Source organism: Onychomys torridus, chromosome 13 (genome assembly GCF_903995425.1).
Source record: "Onychomys torridus chromosome 13, mOncTor1.1, whole genome shotgun sequence".
Taxonomy (NCBI): Eukaryota; Metazoa; Chordata; class Mammalia; order Rodentia; family Cricetidae; genus Onychomys; species Onychomys torridus.
Genome location: NC_050455.1, coordinates 72,447,198 through 72,466,841, shown reverse-complemented (window position 1 = coordinate 72,466,841; position 19,644 = coordinate 72,447,198). Strand labels below are relative to the sequence as shown.

At 44.5% G+C, this 19,644-nt stretch overlaps 1 protein-coding gene across 1 annotated transcript in view; it reads left to right on the top strand.

Moving 5' to 3' along the window:
* Znf407 (zinc finger protein 407) overlaps positions 1–19,207 on the top strand; it is a 410,446-nt gene extending 391,239 nt beyond the window's left edge. The window contains exon 9 of the mRNA XM_036204673.1: positions 16,785–19,207. Coding sequence (XP_036060566.1) covers positions 16,785–18,127 — 1,343 coding nt within the window. The 3' untranslated portion in view covers positions 18,128–19,207. The remainder of the gene's footprint in view (positions 1–16,784) is intronic.
* The last annotated feature ends 437 nt before the right edge of the window (positions 19,208–19,644 follow it).

Below are 19,644 nucleotides of genomic sequence, written 5' to 3'. Positions count from 1 at the left end.
CAAATCCTATTTTAGCAAAGAATTTCTTCAAGGGTATCTATGTAAAATAATTAAGTCAGTGATATGTTTGGATGAGAAACAAAATATATTCCAACTTGAAAAGTAGAAGAGTGAGTGAGTGTGTGTGTGTGTGTGTGTGTGTGTATCCATATTCATATTCATGTGTGCGAGGGGAAGTATAACACATGTGTAGATATGTAGGCGGACTTGTCTGTCCTGCCAGCCAGTTCCCAAATAACCACACAGAGACTTATTAATTATAAATGCTCAGTCAATAGTTCAGGCTTGTTGCTAACTAGCTCTTACATTTTAAATTCACCCATATTTCTTATCTATGCTCTGCCATGGGGCGGTACCTTTTTTAAACATGACAAGTTTTATCTTGCTTCTCTCCACATCTCCTCTCAACTCCTCAGACACTGCCCTTCATCTTCCCAGCATTTTCTCTGCCCTGAAAATCCTGTTTAGCCATCTGCTGATCAGTTTTTTATTAACAATGAAAGCAACACATCTTCAGAGTATAAAGAAGGATTATTCTGCAGCATTTCCCCTTTTGTCTAATTAAAGAAGAGGATTTAACATAGTAAAACTATATATAATAAAACAGTTATCTAGTAAGAACTATAGTTACAATACCCAGTCCATTTGCATTTGGCAAAATTAGAGAAAAATCCCATAATCTATCTTATCTTTGTGAGTCCAAAGTTTTATACCTAATTTACATTTTACCATAACTAAGAAAAACTTTAATTATTTAGTCTTGAACTCCATCAAAGACCCCAGAACAGTGTAATGTTACCTAACAGTAAGGACATCTGGCTGTCTGGACAGTCATCCAGAGTTCTTCTGTAACATTGGGGTATCCAGCTTTGACCTATAGGTCTAGAATATCTGACAGACATTTTTGTGAAGCAGGAATTTTGAAGGACTTGTCTTGGCAAAGTTTGGCATTTTTTTGTTGTTTTTTTTTTTAATCCTGCTTGTCCAATTTGGACAGTATACTGTTAGGAGTTTAGGCAAAGGCAGGTTTTTTGCCCTAATGGTTAGCTTTTGCCATAAAGAAAGCAAACTCCATATGGAGATTCTTCAGTGCCCATCATCTTTTTTGAAGTAAATTGGTACAGTCAAGAGCAAACATGTCTCACTGTCATGAAAAGCCTTAGGTTATTAAGCATATTAAATGCCATATTCTTTAGGTCTTTGAAGTGTTTGAAGACCATCTGTCTATCTAAATATATCTGTTTAACCTTAGAAACATACCTAATATGACTACAAGTTTGATTATTATAAATGACTACTAACCTTTATTTTTAATTAAACATTACATTTTTAAATGAGTTGCATAAGCACAATTCCCCAAACAAGAGTAGAAGTATACATATAATATAGCAAAAGTAACTTTAAATTTGTATCAATAAACTAAAACCCATACCAGCGTAAAAATATTTTGAGATAAATAGTTGTTGTTCAGATTAAAATAGACTCAATAATCTACTCTTTTTCCTATCCTCCCTATATAGATACATTTATCTCAAAATAAACTTTTTAAAATCCATCTCTCTCTAACTGAAAACAGGTTATTTTCATTTGATTAAAATGCATATTAATAGCTAAGCCATTCAGCTTATATTGTATACATAAGTTGTAAGCACCGATCTTACCTCTTTAAATATCCTTTTTGGTTTGAGTTGGGGCATCCACCAAAACAATTGCCAAGTCACTGGTTTTCTGCACGTAAACTCTTCTTCTTTGAAGAGTGGAAATGAGGCTCAAGTTTCCTGTAAACACAACAAGAATGTGGCAGGCCCATCTATGGCCGCTCCTGAGACACAAGCACCCACTTTCATCCTCACTGTCATGTTCTCCACCATGCTATTCGTGGAACTGTTTGTCTGGTAAATGCCAAGGTCGGGGCATCCATTCATTCACCACTCTGTTGGCTGCATGTCTGTTCTCTGTTGTAGTATTTCTCACCCCTCCACCCTGTTCTTTTACAAAATGGAAACCTTAAAGTCAAGAACCTTGAGTAACTGTATAAGGTTTCTCAGGCTGAAACCAGGGCCTTGGCTTGGGATCTCAAATGGAATATGAACTGCATTAGGATAGATGTGCGTGCTCTGACACTTAAGGATCCCATCTATTGCTATGCACCCCAGAATCTACAGACCTAGTGCATTTTCATTTTCCTCTTGCTCTGTTTCTTCATCTTCATTAGTAGGCATTTCTCATCTTTAAATGTTTAAAGAGTTTAAATGTGACAAAACAACCAGACTAGACTTAGCTATTTTTACTGTTCCTGGATTTCCATTCAAATGATCAGAAGCAAATCTTTAGTGCACTCACACTCAGCTAAATATGGTCACTATAAATCCATTTGAGCTCTTAGGTTACAATCAGCCCATTAATTTCTAGATCCAGATAGCATAAATGGATGTTGTGTTGAGGAAGTAGGAGTATATTCAATATACAAGAAAGTCTATGCTTTCGTATCTGAACACAAGTTCTTAAGGTAAGATGAGCCCAGTAAATAGCTAATGTTTTCTCTAGACTATTTAGGGATCCCGCTGGTTACCTACCCAGTGGCATGCTTTGTCAGCATTAGCCATTAGTAGCAGAATTCTACATCTGGGAAGGCATCCAGAACTTGGAAGCCAAGTAGCTGTGGAACACAAACCCATTTCAGACACTGTTGCCTAATTTCTAGTGTCAAGTATTTGAGAGTTCTAGGGGAAAGTTCAGTTGTTCTAATAAAATTGCTATCAAATAGTTAGACTGTGAAATCATCATGTAGCCAATTGGTGATCCTCAGCACCAAGTCATCCTTCCTCCTTTGAACAAAGTCTCAGGGCCTGTCACAGGCAGAGTACAACATCTCTCTTGACTTAGCTCCTTTGAATGGACACCCAAAGGGTAGAAGTGTAGATTTACTCCAGTACTTGTGTTATTTTTTTCAGACCCCTCTCTTCCCCTCACCCAGTGTGTGTGTGTGTGTGTGTGTGAGAGAGAGAGAGAGAGACAGAGACAGAGACAGAGACAGACAGACAGACACAGACATAGACACAGAGAGAAGGTTAGAAAGTATTTTGAAGGGAAAAGTAAGTATTCCTTAGGAATAATGTGCCCCAAATTCAAGCTAATGTATAGAACATCTTGTAGAATATTTAGAGTCCTGCTTTAACATACATAAATTTAAAACCTAACTAATAAAGCAAAACTCGAATACAATAAGCAGACTTTACTAGAGAACTAAGACCAATGGGTTGAACTAAGTTATAGATGCAGGAATTAACTTGGTATTATTATGTTATATTGGGAAACTGGTTATGCATGGTTAGTTGATGATATATATGGTGGTCCAAATTACTAGCAGGACAGAAGTGGAGCAAGTATTATTCTAGCGAATGGCTGTTAAGTAGACAAAGGAAAAGCCAGAACTTTAAAGTTAGTCTGCACACTGAAATGAAGGGCGGTTCTTCTAAGTAAAGGGTGACTACTGGTCACCTGAGGTTTCATCTCTGCAGCCTTAGTCACAGCAATGTTGGCAACCTTGTGTCCTGTGGCAGCTTTGTCAAGCAAGCCTCTCTAGTGGAGATTTTCCTAGGAGGCATTTCCTTCATGTTCTGTATGTAATTTATGAGAGATTTCTTGGAATTTCTAAAATTATCAGATATCTTAGTGATACTTTCCAAAGCTTGGTTCCTACTAATAGATAGCTCGACACTCTGTGAATTAAGTAAAAGAACTGTTAGATCTCCAGGAGAATGTAGACACGCACACACAGTAATCAAATGGACATGTATAAAAGCTGAGACATATAGTGTCACTCTCTCTGTTCTGCCCTTTGGCGATTCTGCTTTGTGTTTCTTTGAGCCAGCAAATGAGGAATTAATTCAGCACTGTCACTCTGATTGCCTTGCTACTCCAGGAGAGAGCAGTGTTTTGTTCAGCAAAATGCTTGACATCCTATAATAGTGAACAGAAGTGAAGGTAAACAAGGGTATTCCCACAATTTGGGGAACATCATTCCAGGTTTCCCAGCCCATCATTTGCTTCTGTTAATGAAGCCAATAATCAAATTGCCTGTCTTCCAATTTTATGTAAAATGGGACGTGTGTAAATATCCACAGTTCACTGACCATGTGTCATAAAGGGCAGTGGCCAGAGCAGCAGTGGTGCCATACTGACCCCATGGTAGCTTGTCCATAATGGTAACAGGCCTGCATCCTCTGTAGGGTCTGGATGCTCCCCCAATTCTCTGTGGTTCTCAACAGCACCCTCCTCTGAATGATGAATTGTGTGGTTTTTATAATAGTACAGGAGCCTCCCAGAAGTCTAGTCTTGTCTTCCTGGTCTCTTGCTTAGCATCTCAAATTGTTCATCATTGTCTGTTTGTCTCTTGTGACCCATGTCTTGACTTCCCAGTCTCCTTGCTTGGCCCCAAGTCTTGATGTCTCTCAAGTCTCTTACTCAATCTTGTTCTCTTTCCTCAGCCCCTTACTCACTGTCTGGGTGATCACAGCTCCCAGTTAATTTGTAGCATTGTGTATATAGCCAAGTGTTCAGTTTCTCACAAATCCCAGCCTTGCCCCAGGCCCAAAGCTGACTGGGCACCCCTCTCTGCCTCTCCCACAGAGAATAAGCATGTGATACAGGTAGACACTAATATGCAGGCCTTTTTTTTATAAACTGTGGTAAGTCATCCATGGTCTTTTAAAAACCCTACCTAGATTGTTTTCATAAATTTTTATAATTGTGTCTGTTTTGTTTGATATTACAAGCCATGCGCATATACTGTTTGTACGCACCTACTCTAGAAAATGACATGGGTTGGTTTGTTTGTTTGTTTTTTGTTTTTTTTATACTGTCATTTCTCCTGGACACGTAAACGTTAAATTGGACGTTTGAATTTGGACATAAACCCAAGACTACCATGGGTGTGTGACTGAGAATGGAAACATTGACATTCTGTAATACCTAGTCACATGGACTTTACTGTGTGGTGCCATCCCTGTGGGAAGCACATCCTGAGTAGGCACTGTTCTAGCTTTCAGAAGAGAGCTAAAAGAATTGTAAGCCCTCGTGCTCCAGGAGATGTGGTCTCATACAGTTTAAACTGGCCTTGAATTTGCTATCGAGTACAGGATGACCTTTAACTTCATACCACTCAGATAGTGAAGAGAGGGAAAGAGGAACCCCAGGAAGGTGACCATGAAACTGTTTGGGTCTGGGACTAAAGCCACTGCAGGGTATCCAGGACTACTCCTGACATGGTGACCATCAGTTTCTCCCTCCTGCCAGCAGCTTCAGCCCTTGGGGATCAGACCTTTGACATATTAGCACATTGCCTTTCCTCTTCTTTCCCGTCATCCTCTACCTCTGCTGCCCACCATATTTGATTTGGTCTCTGCCTGAAAGAGGTGGGTCAAAGTTTGGCTCCATCTTGCCATACAAGCTGAGTGTCTCAGACAGTACTCAACCTTCTTCTTGTGCCCTACCCTCCAGTACGTAGAACCCAGCTTTTTCTCCTCCCTGCCTTGTCTAAGGTCGTATCACTCCCACTGTGCCCTCGGATCTACCGATAATTATTCAGATGCAGTGGCTGCAGTGTGCCCAGTGCTTGCAGGACAGCCCAGGTTCCTTCTCTGGGTGAGTCTGTATTCTGAGGAGGTGGGGCAGACAGAACGAGAGGATGAATGAGCACAGTAGAGGAAGTTTGAGGGGTAGGAGGAGTGAGGAGAGCTTGCGGAAGACTGACTTGCCTACAGAACTTCACCTATGCAGCTGTAAGAACCTCGAGGCTCACCTCAACCTTCAGTGCATCACTGGAAGGGACCCTGTCAGGATATAATATATCATTGCACCTGGAACAGTGCTGAAAATGAGGCTGTCATGAAGAGGTGGTGACCTTGAACATGGTGGGCTGTAGTGTGGCATGTAGTGTAGGGAGCCTGTGTCTTTCCCCATAAACAGTATGGTCATCTTTCTTTGTTCAGGAGTGTTTTCAAGAGTGTTCAATGTCTTGACTATAATGAATAACCAGTTTCCCTCTTTTTTGGAGAAAAATACCATTATTTTCCCAGGCAGATTCCAGAAAAAAACGTGAGAAAACAGTGTGAGTAAAGGCAACTGGCCTTTCTCTTGGCTCAGAGTGTGCAGAAATGCAAGGGGCCTGCAGAGCCTCATCCCAGGTGCAGTGGGGAGCTGGAGCCAGAGCACTGATGCCACAGCCTGTGCTTCTCCTGTTGGCTTGAAGATACTTTTGAGATTATTCGCCCTTTGCCTATCAATTCTTAGCCTTGCTTTGAGGTAGGACTGAGCAATTGCTAGGTATGGAGCTGTCATGGCAGGTAGCAGGATCCCCAAACTCTGAAAGTTCTCTGTACAGTACAGTGTGCAAAAGGCGCTGAGTGATAGCTCACTTTCAAGTTAAAGGAATGTGCAGCTGAGGAAGACTTACATATTCTTACGTTCAGATTTTAGTACTATCTTCATAGAACCCAGATCCTTCCATGGTGATAATAAGTGTGTAACACCATGCAAGTGTCAGGCATATTCTCCCAGGCGCGAGCAGGGAATTCCAGATGTCAGCATGCTAACAGTTTCACTGTATGCACTCCCCTTTTCTGCCTCCGCCTCTAAGATCGCAGGACGGGCAGTGATGGGATTGTTTTCCAGCAGGTATTTAGGTGGAATGAGGGCGGCAGTCCACAGGAGTTGTTGGAGCTCCAGGGTGGTGGAAGACAGGCACTGACACACTGAGCCATGGAGGTTTTTAAGCCGCTCCAGCCCCCTATGACCCTGCCCTTTACAAGCCTGTACAGGTAGTGGAGAGTCTACAAGTATGGTTTAAGCTGTCAGGACTTTCATTCACACCAGCCTACTGCAGAGCAGCTGTCTTTGGGCTGCAGAGGCAGTTTTTCTGTCTGATGCCCACACCTTCAGCTAACCTCTGACACACTTGCACCTCTGCTGGGTGCATAGAAGACCTCTGTGTGGGGAGTGGGAGGAGCAGTGTGAAAGCATGGCTGTGTGTGTGCTCGTGTACAGTGTTTTTGTGTATCCTTGTTTGCATGCATGCACTACATGTATGTCTTACGGAAAATGACCAGCCTCTGTGGCATCCTGTAATGAAATCATAGGGTGTTGGGTGTTGTGCTTTGGGGTTGTATGTGAAATCCTTCACTGCCTTTGCCTCTGTGGAATCCTGGTGCTAGAGAGCACATTGCGTACCCATCTGAGAACACCCGAAACCTTGTGAGTGAAAAGGCAAACACCTATTTAGCAAACCTTTTGAACACCTTCAGGAACTTAGCAATAGTTCTAAGAAAATAGTTTTCACATTTCCACCTTTGGCAGTACAGTGGGTTGTTGTAGGCGAATGTGTAGCCCAAGCCCCATTCTCTATACTCACTGCATTTGCTGGTTTACTTTATTTAAATATACATATACTTTGAACCTTGCTGGAGGGCTCTTGTGTGACACACAAAGCTGCCAAAACAGACTGTCACCTCCTGACCTTCAGTTGCTGCACCTGCATGCAAGGCATGTGGCCAGTATCCTGTAGAGTCTCAGACAGGCACACATGCAGCATGTGTCCCTGAGTCCCTGTTTACATGGAGTTTTACTGTGCTTTCTAGAGTTCCCCTCTGAATCTTCCTTGTCCCTCAAAATCCAGGCAGGTGTGTGGAGGAAGGACTGCCACTCATTACTGTGTCTACAAACCTTTGTCATGGAGCACTAGCTACTTGGCCATTGGAATTATAAGTTAGGTTGTTGTTGTTGTTGTTGTTGTTGTTGTTGTTGTTGTTGTTTGGGGTTTGTTTGTTTGTTTTTTGAGACAGGGTTTCTCTGTGTAGTTTTGGTGCCTGTCCTGGATCTCACTCTGTAGACCAGGCTGACAAACTCACAGAGATCCGCCTGACTCTGCCTCCCAAGTACTTGGATTAAAGGCATGCGCCGCCACCACCCAGCCATAAGTTAGTTTTTATTTGTTCTTGTCATTTCAGAGTTTAAACTTCATGATTTGTCTTTCACTTGAACTTTTAAAATCAACTTCAAATTTTATTATCCCATATGTATATTACTCTTTAGGGCCCAGAGCACAGATATGTTATGATTTTTAAATAGCAAAGAAGCATAAAAGGGTTTTGAAAGACTGAGTAAAGATTTCAGTGTCCACTGGTTGAAAAGGAAACATTACATTTTTCCATTTTGGCTATGGCAACACATACTTATGTCAGGGTATACAGGAGGCCAGAGGAACAACACGAGTTTCACCCAAGTTGAACCATAGCACTGAGCTGCCCCTCAACCATGTGGGTTGATGCCCTCTATCCATTCCTCCTCACTGTTTCCAACATGGGCATCTTTCATTGGTGCCCCACCCATGACACCCAGCCTCTTCTGCTGCTGCTTCAACAGTCTTGCAGGTTGAGATGTCTTCCCTGTGTTGGGATCAAACTTTGCAGAACTGTCCCCCACAAGACACTTCAGTTCCCTTACCCAGCCAGACCAAGAAAAAAAAAAAAAACAGCCATTTGCCAAGACCATATGACTCACTTTAAGATGTAGGGAAGAAGCTCGCATTGTCTTAAGTGTATACAAGCAGCTGCTGTCATTTGGCTAGGAGCAGATGTTCGACCTCCAAGAGCTTTGCAGATAATTAAAATACTAACAGTTAGTGTTTTACCCCAGCTGTAGGTTCTGTTTACTGTAAATTTGATTTTAATGGTGCCTCTGTGATGTTGCTGGGAAGCAGTTTGCTTTTTACCTTCATACAAAAGTGTCTGCAATGAAGACAAATGTATGTTTCCTCTCATTTCCTCAGGAAAAATAGCATGATACTATAATATGGAGGAGATAGGGCTCAACTAGAAAAGTGAATGTCATCTTCTCATAGGGCTTGCCAGGAAACAAAGGGGAAACCAGCTGAATCTGCTTTGTTAGCCCTCTAAAGTCAGCCTTGTGAGAGGCATGCCCTCCAGCGACACTGACTAAGCTTTGTATTTACATAATTTTAAGGTATGTATAATGTGTACAACTTTTGAAAAATAGGTCTTGTCTCCTGATGTTGTGTTATCTGTACTGGGCATTTATAAACTGTCAGAGGACATTTCGGAAAAGGTCGTTGGGCTTCTTAATTTCCTGATTTCATAAAGCAGAAAAGAATGCCTGTACTAGTTAAGTCAAACCCAGGCAGGCGTACATGAGCATATGGGTGCTGTCCACCTGGAAGAGCTTGCTTGAGGAAGGCCCCCCACTGCAGGGCTTGCCGTCTCAAGCCCGTCTTCAGGCCGCTAGCTTCCTTATAGGAAGAGAGAAGGCTGAAAAACGCTCCTGTTCTCAGCTTCTGGCAAGAACCTGACCCAGGTGGTGGTGTGCAGGAGCAAGCAAGCCCCTGTCCCCAGCAGAGTGTGTTCCCAGGGAGGCTACACTGGAAGGAGACGTGAGGACACCCACCACAGACTGGGCTTCTGGCCCCATACACTCAACACCATGTCTAGAATGTGAGAGGCACCCTGTGCAGGTGCAGGCATAGACTGCCTCATTACCTCTCTCTCCCCTGTGCTGATACCTGTCTGCCCTCCCCCAACACACACTACCTCTCTCTTGGCTTGTCCAAATGGACTTGAGACATTTGAGCATGCTGCTTGCTGCTAACTCACCTGGCTGTTTCTAAGAAGTGCTCTTCATGAGTAAATGACAAGACCAGAGCATTTTACAGTCTAACTTTAAAGTGCCGTTCCATCACTGTGTGAAACTTGATGACACTGTTTCTGTCACATGAGTGGAATTTCCAGAGTTATATAGTTGGCATTTCATGATGTATTGCTGCAGCTCATAGGAGTCTGTTCAGCAGAGAAATGGTTAACCACTGCCTCCCCTCCCACCCCAAACCCTGGCAGGATAACCTTAAAGGACGCGTTCCCACCTCACTGAGTGAGATTTGTGTGCCCAGCTCCCATTACTGCCAGATCTTCATGCATGAAAATGATAATATATACCTAAGGGTCTGATATAACACAGAATTTCTCTAAAGGTAAAACATTGTCTTTTACTCTTTGTCACTCTTCAGTGCCCATGGAAATACCTGGGCCCACAGAGGCTATTCTTGGTAAAGTTAGAAACCTGAACAAGTATATATTTCCAACCTAAGATAAAATTTGTTCTTCAGTTTTTTTCTGGACATGTTAGAATTCTTCTCAGAGGTCTTCCATAATCATCTCTGTCATTACAAACACAAAGCACAACACTGGTGGTAGTTCAGAAAAAGAAATGAAAACATGTGGTGTCTAAATGATTGTCCTGGTTCATTATGTTTACCAGAGCTTGCGTGGTGCATCTGCAGAGTCTGCGTATTTGACCTTACATCTGAAGAGCTTCTTGGTGGCGTGACATCAGCTAACCTTTCACAGAATGATCGTTTCTTTTTTCTCTTGTGAAGCAGAGACTTTCATCAAATTGGGGCACAATGACGATTTCCACTGTAGTTTTTCAGGGTGTACCTGCATGTGGTTAACTAGTGTCTGGTATAACTCTGAATATTTTGCCAAGATGCCCTTTAATCATTGCTGTGGTACATTTAACTCATGCCTAGGTGAGCCACATCCCTGAGGCTTACCTTAGTTCACAATAACCAAGCCTGTGCTCTGAAACAAGCCTCGCTATCATGATGGTTCCATTTAACAAGTATATACATGGCTAAAAGTAATTCTTCATTTTGTGCCTCAAATATCCTGCCTGTTTCTGTTTTCTCTGTGAAACTTATTAACACTGGCCAGAATGTGCTTTTCTAACTCTTGAGGTAATGGGCATGAGATACTGACCAACCTGTATTCTCAAAAGAAAAAACAAAGTTATGCTTTATTTACTGTTATACAAGGCCAAGAGGTTTCTCCCACCCCCATTGTTATTCCAGACACATCCTCTTTTTTTAATCTCAGACAAGCCCTACACAGCACTGGACTGGGAGTTTCTGACAAGAATTGAGGGCATACGTTTGTATGTGTGGTGTGAGAAGCTGTGCAGAGGCAAGGAACCCCTCCCCGTGTGGGCTGGGCCAGGTTGCTTAGAAAGCTCTCACTTTGTAAAGCAGGTTGGAAGCGGGCACCCTGCACGATGCCAGGGACTGTTGCTGTCTTTAAGATGAATAAATTATGGAGCAATTATCGACATCGACTTGACTGGATAAACTATTGCTGACTGCTATTGTGAGAATAATGTATTCCCTGCTTTAGACTTCTAAAAGGTTATATTTCACTGAATTTTAATTTGTCATTTTTCCTGCTTTCACTTGAGAAACTTATAAGCTTTTGTGACACTAAAATATGGCTCTAATTTATTAGCATAATCTGTTAATATTGTTTCATTTTAATAGACATTAAGTATGATTTTTTAACATTCTTTTTAAAATTACATCTTTAAATGGAAGTCAGGAAAAATTATACATGGCTTAAGAACCACACTGTCATGTGTGCTCCAAATTTTTATATGAAAAGTATTATTTTTTGGATTATTTCATATTGAAGGTGCTTTAATTATGACAGGAAAGCAGTTCAGCATTTCAGGGTTTTGTGGCTTAACCAAAACAGGAACTCTAAACACAGACTGTGCAGCATACCCCAGCACCATATAAACATTTAGTCCTGTGTAAGAGAGGCTCCCTGTGTGAAATAAATGCTGGCTCATAGCTGCAGAGTGCTTTACATAGGATATTAACACCGCTCGTGCAGGCGCTAGGCATCTCACCCCAGACACGTCTTTTTAATGCCATCTTTATCTGCTACACGATGCATGAAATCTACTTTCAGTTTTAGAACCGCCAACAACCTTTGACCCCTTTAGTGCAGACACAATGTGACCTTTCTATTGTCATCAGCCTTCATTCTCCTGAAAATTCTATGAATTTTTATTACAAGTTTTTTTTTAAACCAAGCTGAGGCTTCCACAAATTACTTGCCACAGATGAGATGAAGTTGTTGAAGTGGTGTTAGATAAGTTTTACAGCCAGCGTGTGCTGAGAGGGGCCCGAGCCTGTGTCCTACAATGTCATAGACCAGTAACTGCTGAGCCTACTATTGGATAAATACATCATTTTATGGAACATTGATTGTTCTATAAACCCAATGGAGTATTATGCTCTATGATCAAACCATTTAGATTGTGTGTAGAGCACAGAAAATGCCATATTCAGGATGGCACTAAAAGTGCCATTTGTGTATTTTATGGATGTCATTACAGGGGAAACTTCTCTCTGTAGGCCCTGTTTACTGCAAAATTTTTTAGTCTGTAATGGCATTTTTCATTCACAACGCATGCCTTCAAGAGAGGGGGCCCTGCTTTATTTGTTTCATTTGAGTTTACTGCACAAATTCTGTACATTTTAATTAAATGTAAGCTTAACAAAAGCATACGGTATTTATTCGGGGGGGGGGGGGGGGGCGGTGACAGTAACCATAGAACAGCTCATGCACAGTGGAAAGGGGTCAGGTACTCAGCAGCTCCATAGCTGCCCAAAGCCCGGCAGGGAGGGAGCAGGCCCTAGCGTGGTTTGGGGAAGCACTACCCTGCACAGCTTGCCTATCTCCCGCAGAGTGGTATTGTTTCCATCTCTTGAGCCTTTTTCTTCCTGAAGGCTTGGCCATTTCATTGCTGTGTTCTAGTGCAACAAGGCTTAACTCAAGATCACTTCCTTGAAAACAGGTTCTAAGGTGGGGGGGGGGGGCAAAGCCCACCTTTATTACCAGCTCAATTGGTAACCCTTCCACACATGTAGACATGAGCAGCATCTCACAATAAAGGAGCTTCATAACTATGAACAGGGCTGCTTTTAACTCCATTCCCAACTTCTGCACATGACGACTATGTTGCCCTATTGCACTAAGCACAGGTACTCTGACATTGTCATCCCTCTGAAATCCAACAATGTCTTTGAAAAACAAGTGCAGCACAAAGGCTGGCCAGCTGTCCACAGGCCAGATCTGCATGCTTGCTGGAGTGACAACAATAACCGGGCCATCCAGGGTGAAACCTGAACAGTGCCCTGTCCACCAATGCCACTCTGTGAGGCCATTTGCACAGTCCGTATTCACTAGAAAGAGCATGTGTGCCCAGTACATTCTTGATCATAACCCAGTTAGAATCTAAAGTTACGGTAGAGATTCACATTCGTTTAAATGACACTTGAACTTCTACATCGCTCCACATTAATTCATTATGGTTGAAATGGAAGGATCTTCAATGGGTGAATCTTTTTCAATCTGATTGAGGCTGTTACATTTTATAGGTGCTATTTTTCAAAGCAGTACTGACAGCACTCGAAGTTATTAAATTGCTGAATCAAAAGACGGACCTGCACTCACATTTATGAACTGTGATGGACTAGCTGGAGGCCGTGCTGCCGGAGGTTAAGATGTTGGTGGCATTAAGCTTCATCACAGACCAAACTGACAGCAGTATTTACCACACAGTTTACTTTAATGGTCTGGAAGTAGCTTAACTCATTTCTGGATTCAAATGAACTGAACATGTAGTTCAGAATTCATAATTATCAATGCTGCAAGGGATTCAAAGGATTGTTCTGCATTTCCTTCAGTCGCCCAATGAGGAGTGGGATTGCTGAGGCTCAGGCAAGTGACCTCTCTTGCCTCCTAAAAACAGGATGTTGTTTATTTCCCCCAACTTGGTTTCTCCTGATTTTTAATGTAATAGCAGTATACCCTTCTTTTGTCATTATTGGGACAGGGCAAGTAGAATGAAACAGTCTCTTTATATTTATAGGGCAACATAGTCATGTGCAGAAGTTGGGAATGGAGTTAAAAGGCAGCCCTGTTCATGGTTATGAAGCTCCTTTATTGTGAAATGCTGCTCATGTCTACATGTGTAGAAGGGTTACCAAGGGGAAAAAATTCCTATTTTCCTCTGAATTACACTGTGTATGACCTTGAAATTAAAATGAGCAGAAACAAATCAAAATCACAGTTTAGGAAGGCAAGCAAAATACTGCATGCTGAACTGGAAAGTTAGAGCTCAGTTGTGAAGTTGCATACATACCAGAAGAGAGCCTGACAGACCCAGGTGATAGGGTTGGAGGACCCAGTGGATAACAGACAGACTGATAAGGAGCCAGGCCTACCCAAACCCAGGCACAGATGCAATCAGATGTGTGGCACTCCTCAATGCTGGGTTACTTCAGAGACTGAGTCAGTCTGACATCTCAGAGAAGACAACTGTGGACAGGTAAAGTTGAAAAGACAGCATGTGGGCAGGTGGAGCCATGCAGACCTGATTGAGCTGTTTCTGGAGGATCCTGGGCTTTTGTCCTCTCACACTTCAGGTGTGACTCTTAGGTCCACAGAGCAAAACACTGGTCTAGGCAAATGAGAGCTGTTTCTTTTTTGAAAAGTAGAAAGATTAGGTGGCACCAGGAGCTCACAACCACAAGCAGGTTCCTAAGCAGAGCCCTTCAGACGCCTGTAGGGAGGTACTCCACATCCCCAGGTAAAAACCTGGGACACCACCTTGGCCTGCAGGCCTGCAGCTACTATTGGCCTAGGCACGTACTCTTGGCAGACAGGACCAGCAGCTTCTGCCATAAATCCAAAATGCTATGCTTACCCAAAGGCCCTGTTGGGTGCTTGCTCCCCAGGTTAACCTGGTCTTGAAAGAAAAGCTTTCTTGTAGTGCACCACCAAGGCAGTTAGCAAACTTCTGTCTTTAGGGTATGGCAGTCATAGCTAGTGAGCTGCATGTTTTAATCCCTCCCTCCCCCTTGGTAAAGCACATAGTTTAAAAAAAAAAAAAAACAACTGAACATGTCAATGAAAGTGTAAGATATGTCTCAAATGTGCTGCATTGACAAAGGGAATGTGATCACAGATGTGAGCAGGTCATTTTCTTGTTTGGGAGGAGAGTGTGACAATAAAACAAGTTTAAACTGATAGAAAAGCTAGGATTCAGAGAAAACAAAACTCCAATTAGGATCACTCTCTACTTTATGAAAAGAAGCATACAGTTTCCATCATTTCTTACACTATTTAGTTACGGACTTCTAGAGGAGGTCATGAAGGTGTACAGGTATGTGCCCCACACCCATCCTTGCTGTAGCCCTCCAAGGCCACCCACTCTCTCTGGCCTCCTTTGCTCTCACCTGTGCTGCTGCTGTGAGGTAGGCTCAAGGGTCTCTCCCCTAAGCTTGGCCAGTCCTGTGAGACGCCCTGACTTCCTGGGCAAGCAGCTCATCCATTGGCTTGTGGCCCTCAAACGACAGGCTGATCTGAAAATAGAACGGCTGGGTGAGTGGCAAGGCAGAAGCCTGCACCTCCTGTGCCTGGCCTGTTGATAGCCTCAGACCAGGCAGTTGCCAAGGGTTCCCCTCTAGCTTCTCTCCTGACTTCCTTCCTGCCCCCTCCTCATCCACAGAGCAGGGCAACCCTCCCATCCTTTATGACCGTCTCACACATCCCAGGGGTCTTACTGTCTTTAGGGTCATGGTGTTCTCACTGAAAGGAATTTGAGGTTGACGTGGGAAAGCACACTCTGCTGCCCCATGTCACAATTCATTTTCCTGTTTAGAAGCATCAGCAGGTTTCTGTGCACAGATGCCATAGGTGGGGTGTGTGAGCATGCCTGAGGAGCCTCTGCTCACATCTCCCTGGACCTCTCTCTGCCTTGTCCTGCAGGCATCTCCCTGTCCTCTAGGGCCCGGGCCATTGTTCTGCAGCATCCAGTTTCCCTCAGTCTGTCCTACAACCTGAGTGTGTAGGACACACTTGTCCCCTTCCACAGTGTCTGAGCAGACACAGCTTTGATGATTGTGTATCTCCTGTAACACACAGGGGACCTGAACAGGTGGAATGAGCTGTTCACTGGGCTCCCAGAGCCTGCCTTTCAAGCCTGCTCAGGGAGACCTTCTTCCAGACTCTGAGTGGCCAGGCCTTCTGTTAGTAGTCCTGTGCCCCGGACCTGGCACAGTGCCCATACTCTCAACAGAGCCACACTGGACTGCCTCTCATTTTGGTTCAGTAAATATTTGTTGCTATGAACTCTTACAACTGCATTTATTAGTGACAATTTTTTAAATTTAATGTATAAAACTTTCATTATTCTTATTGAGCAAACAAATACCCATACTTGGTATTTGGACGTTAAGAAAAGGTTTTCCTTTGGATTAAAAGATTCTACTGCTGGCTTCCAGCTGTCTCCCTTCCTGTCCTTGCTGTTGGAGGTGAGAAGAACCATGTGTAGCAGTTTCCCACTGCTGTGACAGTGGGTGACAAGAAGCAGCTTAAAAGAGATACAGTCCATCCTGGCAGGATAGCACAGTGGGTGCAGGGCTTGCAGCAGCCGGGGACACTGCAGCCGCAGTCAGGAAATGGCAGTGGGTGCAGGTGCTCCGTTCCTTGCCAGCCTCCTTCTCCTTCAGTCCAGGCCTCCTCAGTTAGTAACCCCTCGCAGACATGCTCAGAAAGTCCCTCAGAGGCATGTCTAGAGGTTCGTTGCCAGCTAATTCAAGGTGCTGTCAAGTTGACAGTATTAACCCTCACACTGAAGGAGCTGTCTGCATCCCACCCGGGGACCCCACACACCAGCACTATGGCAGACAACACCCCTGTTAGGTGTACACATGAATGAGCGGCCTCCTGGTACTTCTAGTGGGGACTCCTTGGCCTCTGCAGGGAAGGCCACACACACTTTGCTTAGGCTGCAGAGCAGCTACAGAGGAGCTGTCTGACTTTGAATCCTGAAGTCCTCTTTCCACACTAACTGGTCCCTGTCTCCCACAGGCATCGTGTCCAAGTCCTATGAGTGCCGCCTGAAAGGACAAGGAGCCACCTTTGTGGAGACAGACAGCCCCTTCACTGCAGCCACCCTGGCAGAGGAGTCACCTGTCAAGGAGAAGTCCCTGAGAAGCAGCAAGAGGCAGACTTCCCCCCCTGAGCAGGTCCAGCAGGTCATCATCATCCAGGGCTATGATGGGGAGTTTGCCCTGGATGCCTCTGTGGAGGAGACTGCCGCGGCCACACTGCAGACCCTGGCAATGGCTGGCCAGGTGGCCAGGGTGGTACACATCACAGAACATGGGCAGGTCATTACCACAAGTCAGAATGGGTCAAATGTGGGCAGTGTGGTACCTGGACCCATCCTCCCGGAGCAGCTGGCAGATGGAGCCACCCAGGTGGTTGTCATGGGGGGCTCTATGGAAAGTCACAGTGTGGATGAGGCCCTTAGTCCAGGTGGCGCTGTGATACAGCAGGTTACCAAGCAGGAGCTCTTAAGTCTCTCTGAGGCTGGAGTGCCTCCCTCTGACACCTCCTCAGCGTTAGACGCACTACTCTGTGCTGTCACTGAGTTGGGAGAGGTGGAGAACAGGGCAGGGCATGAGGAAAAGGGAAGGCCCAGCCACAAGGATGTGCTGATCCAGCTGCCCAACCAGGAAGCATCCCATGCTCATACCAACACAGAGGCCCCAGAGACTCAGTTGTTCCAAGATGGTCAGGAGAGTCCAGCAGCCATGGAAGTACTGACGCAGGTTGTCCGGCCCTCAGCCATCATCACGTCTCAGGAACGAGCCCAGGTGGCCTTCAAGAAGATGGTTCAAGGGGTCCTTCAGTTTGCTGTCTGCGACACAGCTGCAGCCAGTCAGCTGATGAAAGATGGCGTCACCCAGGTCATTGTGAATGAGGAGGGTGCTGTCCACATGGTAGCCGGAGAAGGCTCCCAATTCATCATGCAGGAAGCTGAGACCCATGGCCTGAGGGTACCAGCTGAGCACGTGGACCTGGTAGAGTCAGAAGGGGAGATCTCACAGATCATTGTCACAGAAGAGCTGGTCCAAGCCATGGTCCGTGAATCCAACAGCAACTTCCCTGAGGGTGCCACCCACTACATTGTAACAGAGTTGCCTCCGGGTGTCCAGGAGGACACAGGTGTTTACTCTCACACTGTGATAGAGACAGCCAGCTCTCCAGAGATCCTGCAGGCTGGGGCTGTACTGGGCAGTGCTGAGGCTGTAGGCACAAGCAGTACTGAACAGTTGACCAGTATGGTCATCTATACCCAGGATGGCTCCTCAGCAGCCACAGTGATCCAGAGCCAAAGAGAAAACAGTGAGCTCCAAGAAGCATGAGGCAGGCCTCCATGCTGGGCACAGTGCAGTGTGCAAAGATCTACTCAGGCCAGTACAGAGGCCACTGAGCTTTGCTGATCACGCTTACTTCAGAGGTGTGCTGAACAGGCCCTTCAGGCAGGGGTAACATTGGCCACGGAAAAGGCACCAGAGGAGAGCACAGAGCCACGCCTACACCTAGGTTGCCCAGCAGCCTGAGAAGAGTGGGTGGGCAGGATGCACCCTGGGCCCTAGAGCTGGTCACTGGGCTCTCTGCTCATGGCCTTACCCCTCAAACACCCCTGTGGTGAGAAGCAGTTTTCCCTGGTTTTTCTCCCATACAAGTTCCCATTTTAGTCATCAAAAGGAAAAAGATGGTGTCCCTGATGGGAACTAGGAAACGTTTCTAGCCTCAGAGCATCTTCACGGGCTGCTGTTCATGCAGCCCATCTCCTTCATAGTCGATTAAAAATCGGAGCTACACAGACTACGTCTTGAAGCAATGGACACCTTGTTTTTACTGTTGTTAAGCTTGAGAGGATGGTGTCTCCAGACCAAAGGAAGCCTGTTAGTTCATTTTATGTATAAGTTTCCCTTCTGAACAGATTTTAGGTGTTTCCTTTGCCATGGCCATTCTGCACAAGAGAAATCTTTCATCTGTGGTTTGAGAAGTCTTGAAATTTTTACTGAGTTAAAATCCACCTTGGTTAAGACAATTGATTCTCATCCTGAATTCATTTCATACCATAACATCTGTACATGAAATGTCTATTGTGGAAAATATCACTCATTGCTTTTTATAACAGATAATTGTTTGTATCGGTATCTTTTTTCCAAGATTTATCTGTGACTGTCTGAGAACGGGAAGGCTGATGGTGAACGTTACAGTAGAAGACCACCCCTTGTCCTGCCACCCAGCACTGCCTACTCCATGGTGGAGTCACTGCAGGTGCTGGCTGCAGCCTTATGTTCTGGTCACTTTCTGGATTCCATTGCTCTTTTTTTTTTTTTTTTTTTCCAAAATTGTAAAATAACCCCTTTCCTCAGAGGCAAAATTGTTTTTGTTGTTTTCTTTGAAATAAAATTATAGCGTTAAACTAAGGGTGATGACGTACTCTGAGTGGTCAGTCAGCCAGCCAAGGCTGCGCCTACAGTGGCCATGCTGGCCAGCCTGCCAAGGAGGTTCCTCCCTCTCTGTTTTCACCACTTCATGTATAGCAGACAGCTCCTGCAGCCCAGTGCCATCACATAAATGACAGATAGCCCAGGCACAGTCTGTCATGGTAAGGGACAGGAAGACAGTCTCTCTGTCAGTAAAAGAGCCATTTCAGTCCCTTCCTAAGGCCACAAGAGAGAGCAGCACAGGGCCTGGCCTCTGGCCTCCTGGTTTCTTTGCCTTGAGTTGTGTCCATTCCAGGGCCAACTCCCTACACCCAGCCACCCTCCAAGCAAAATAATAAGAAAAGGTAAAACTTGAGCTTTGACACTGACTTACAATTAGCTAAGTGTGACTACTCCGGCTTCCTAAAAATGGCAGG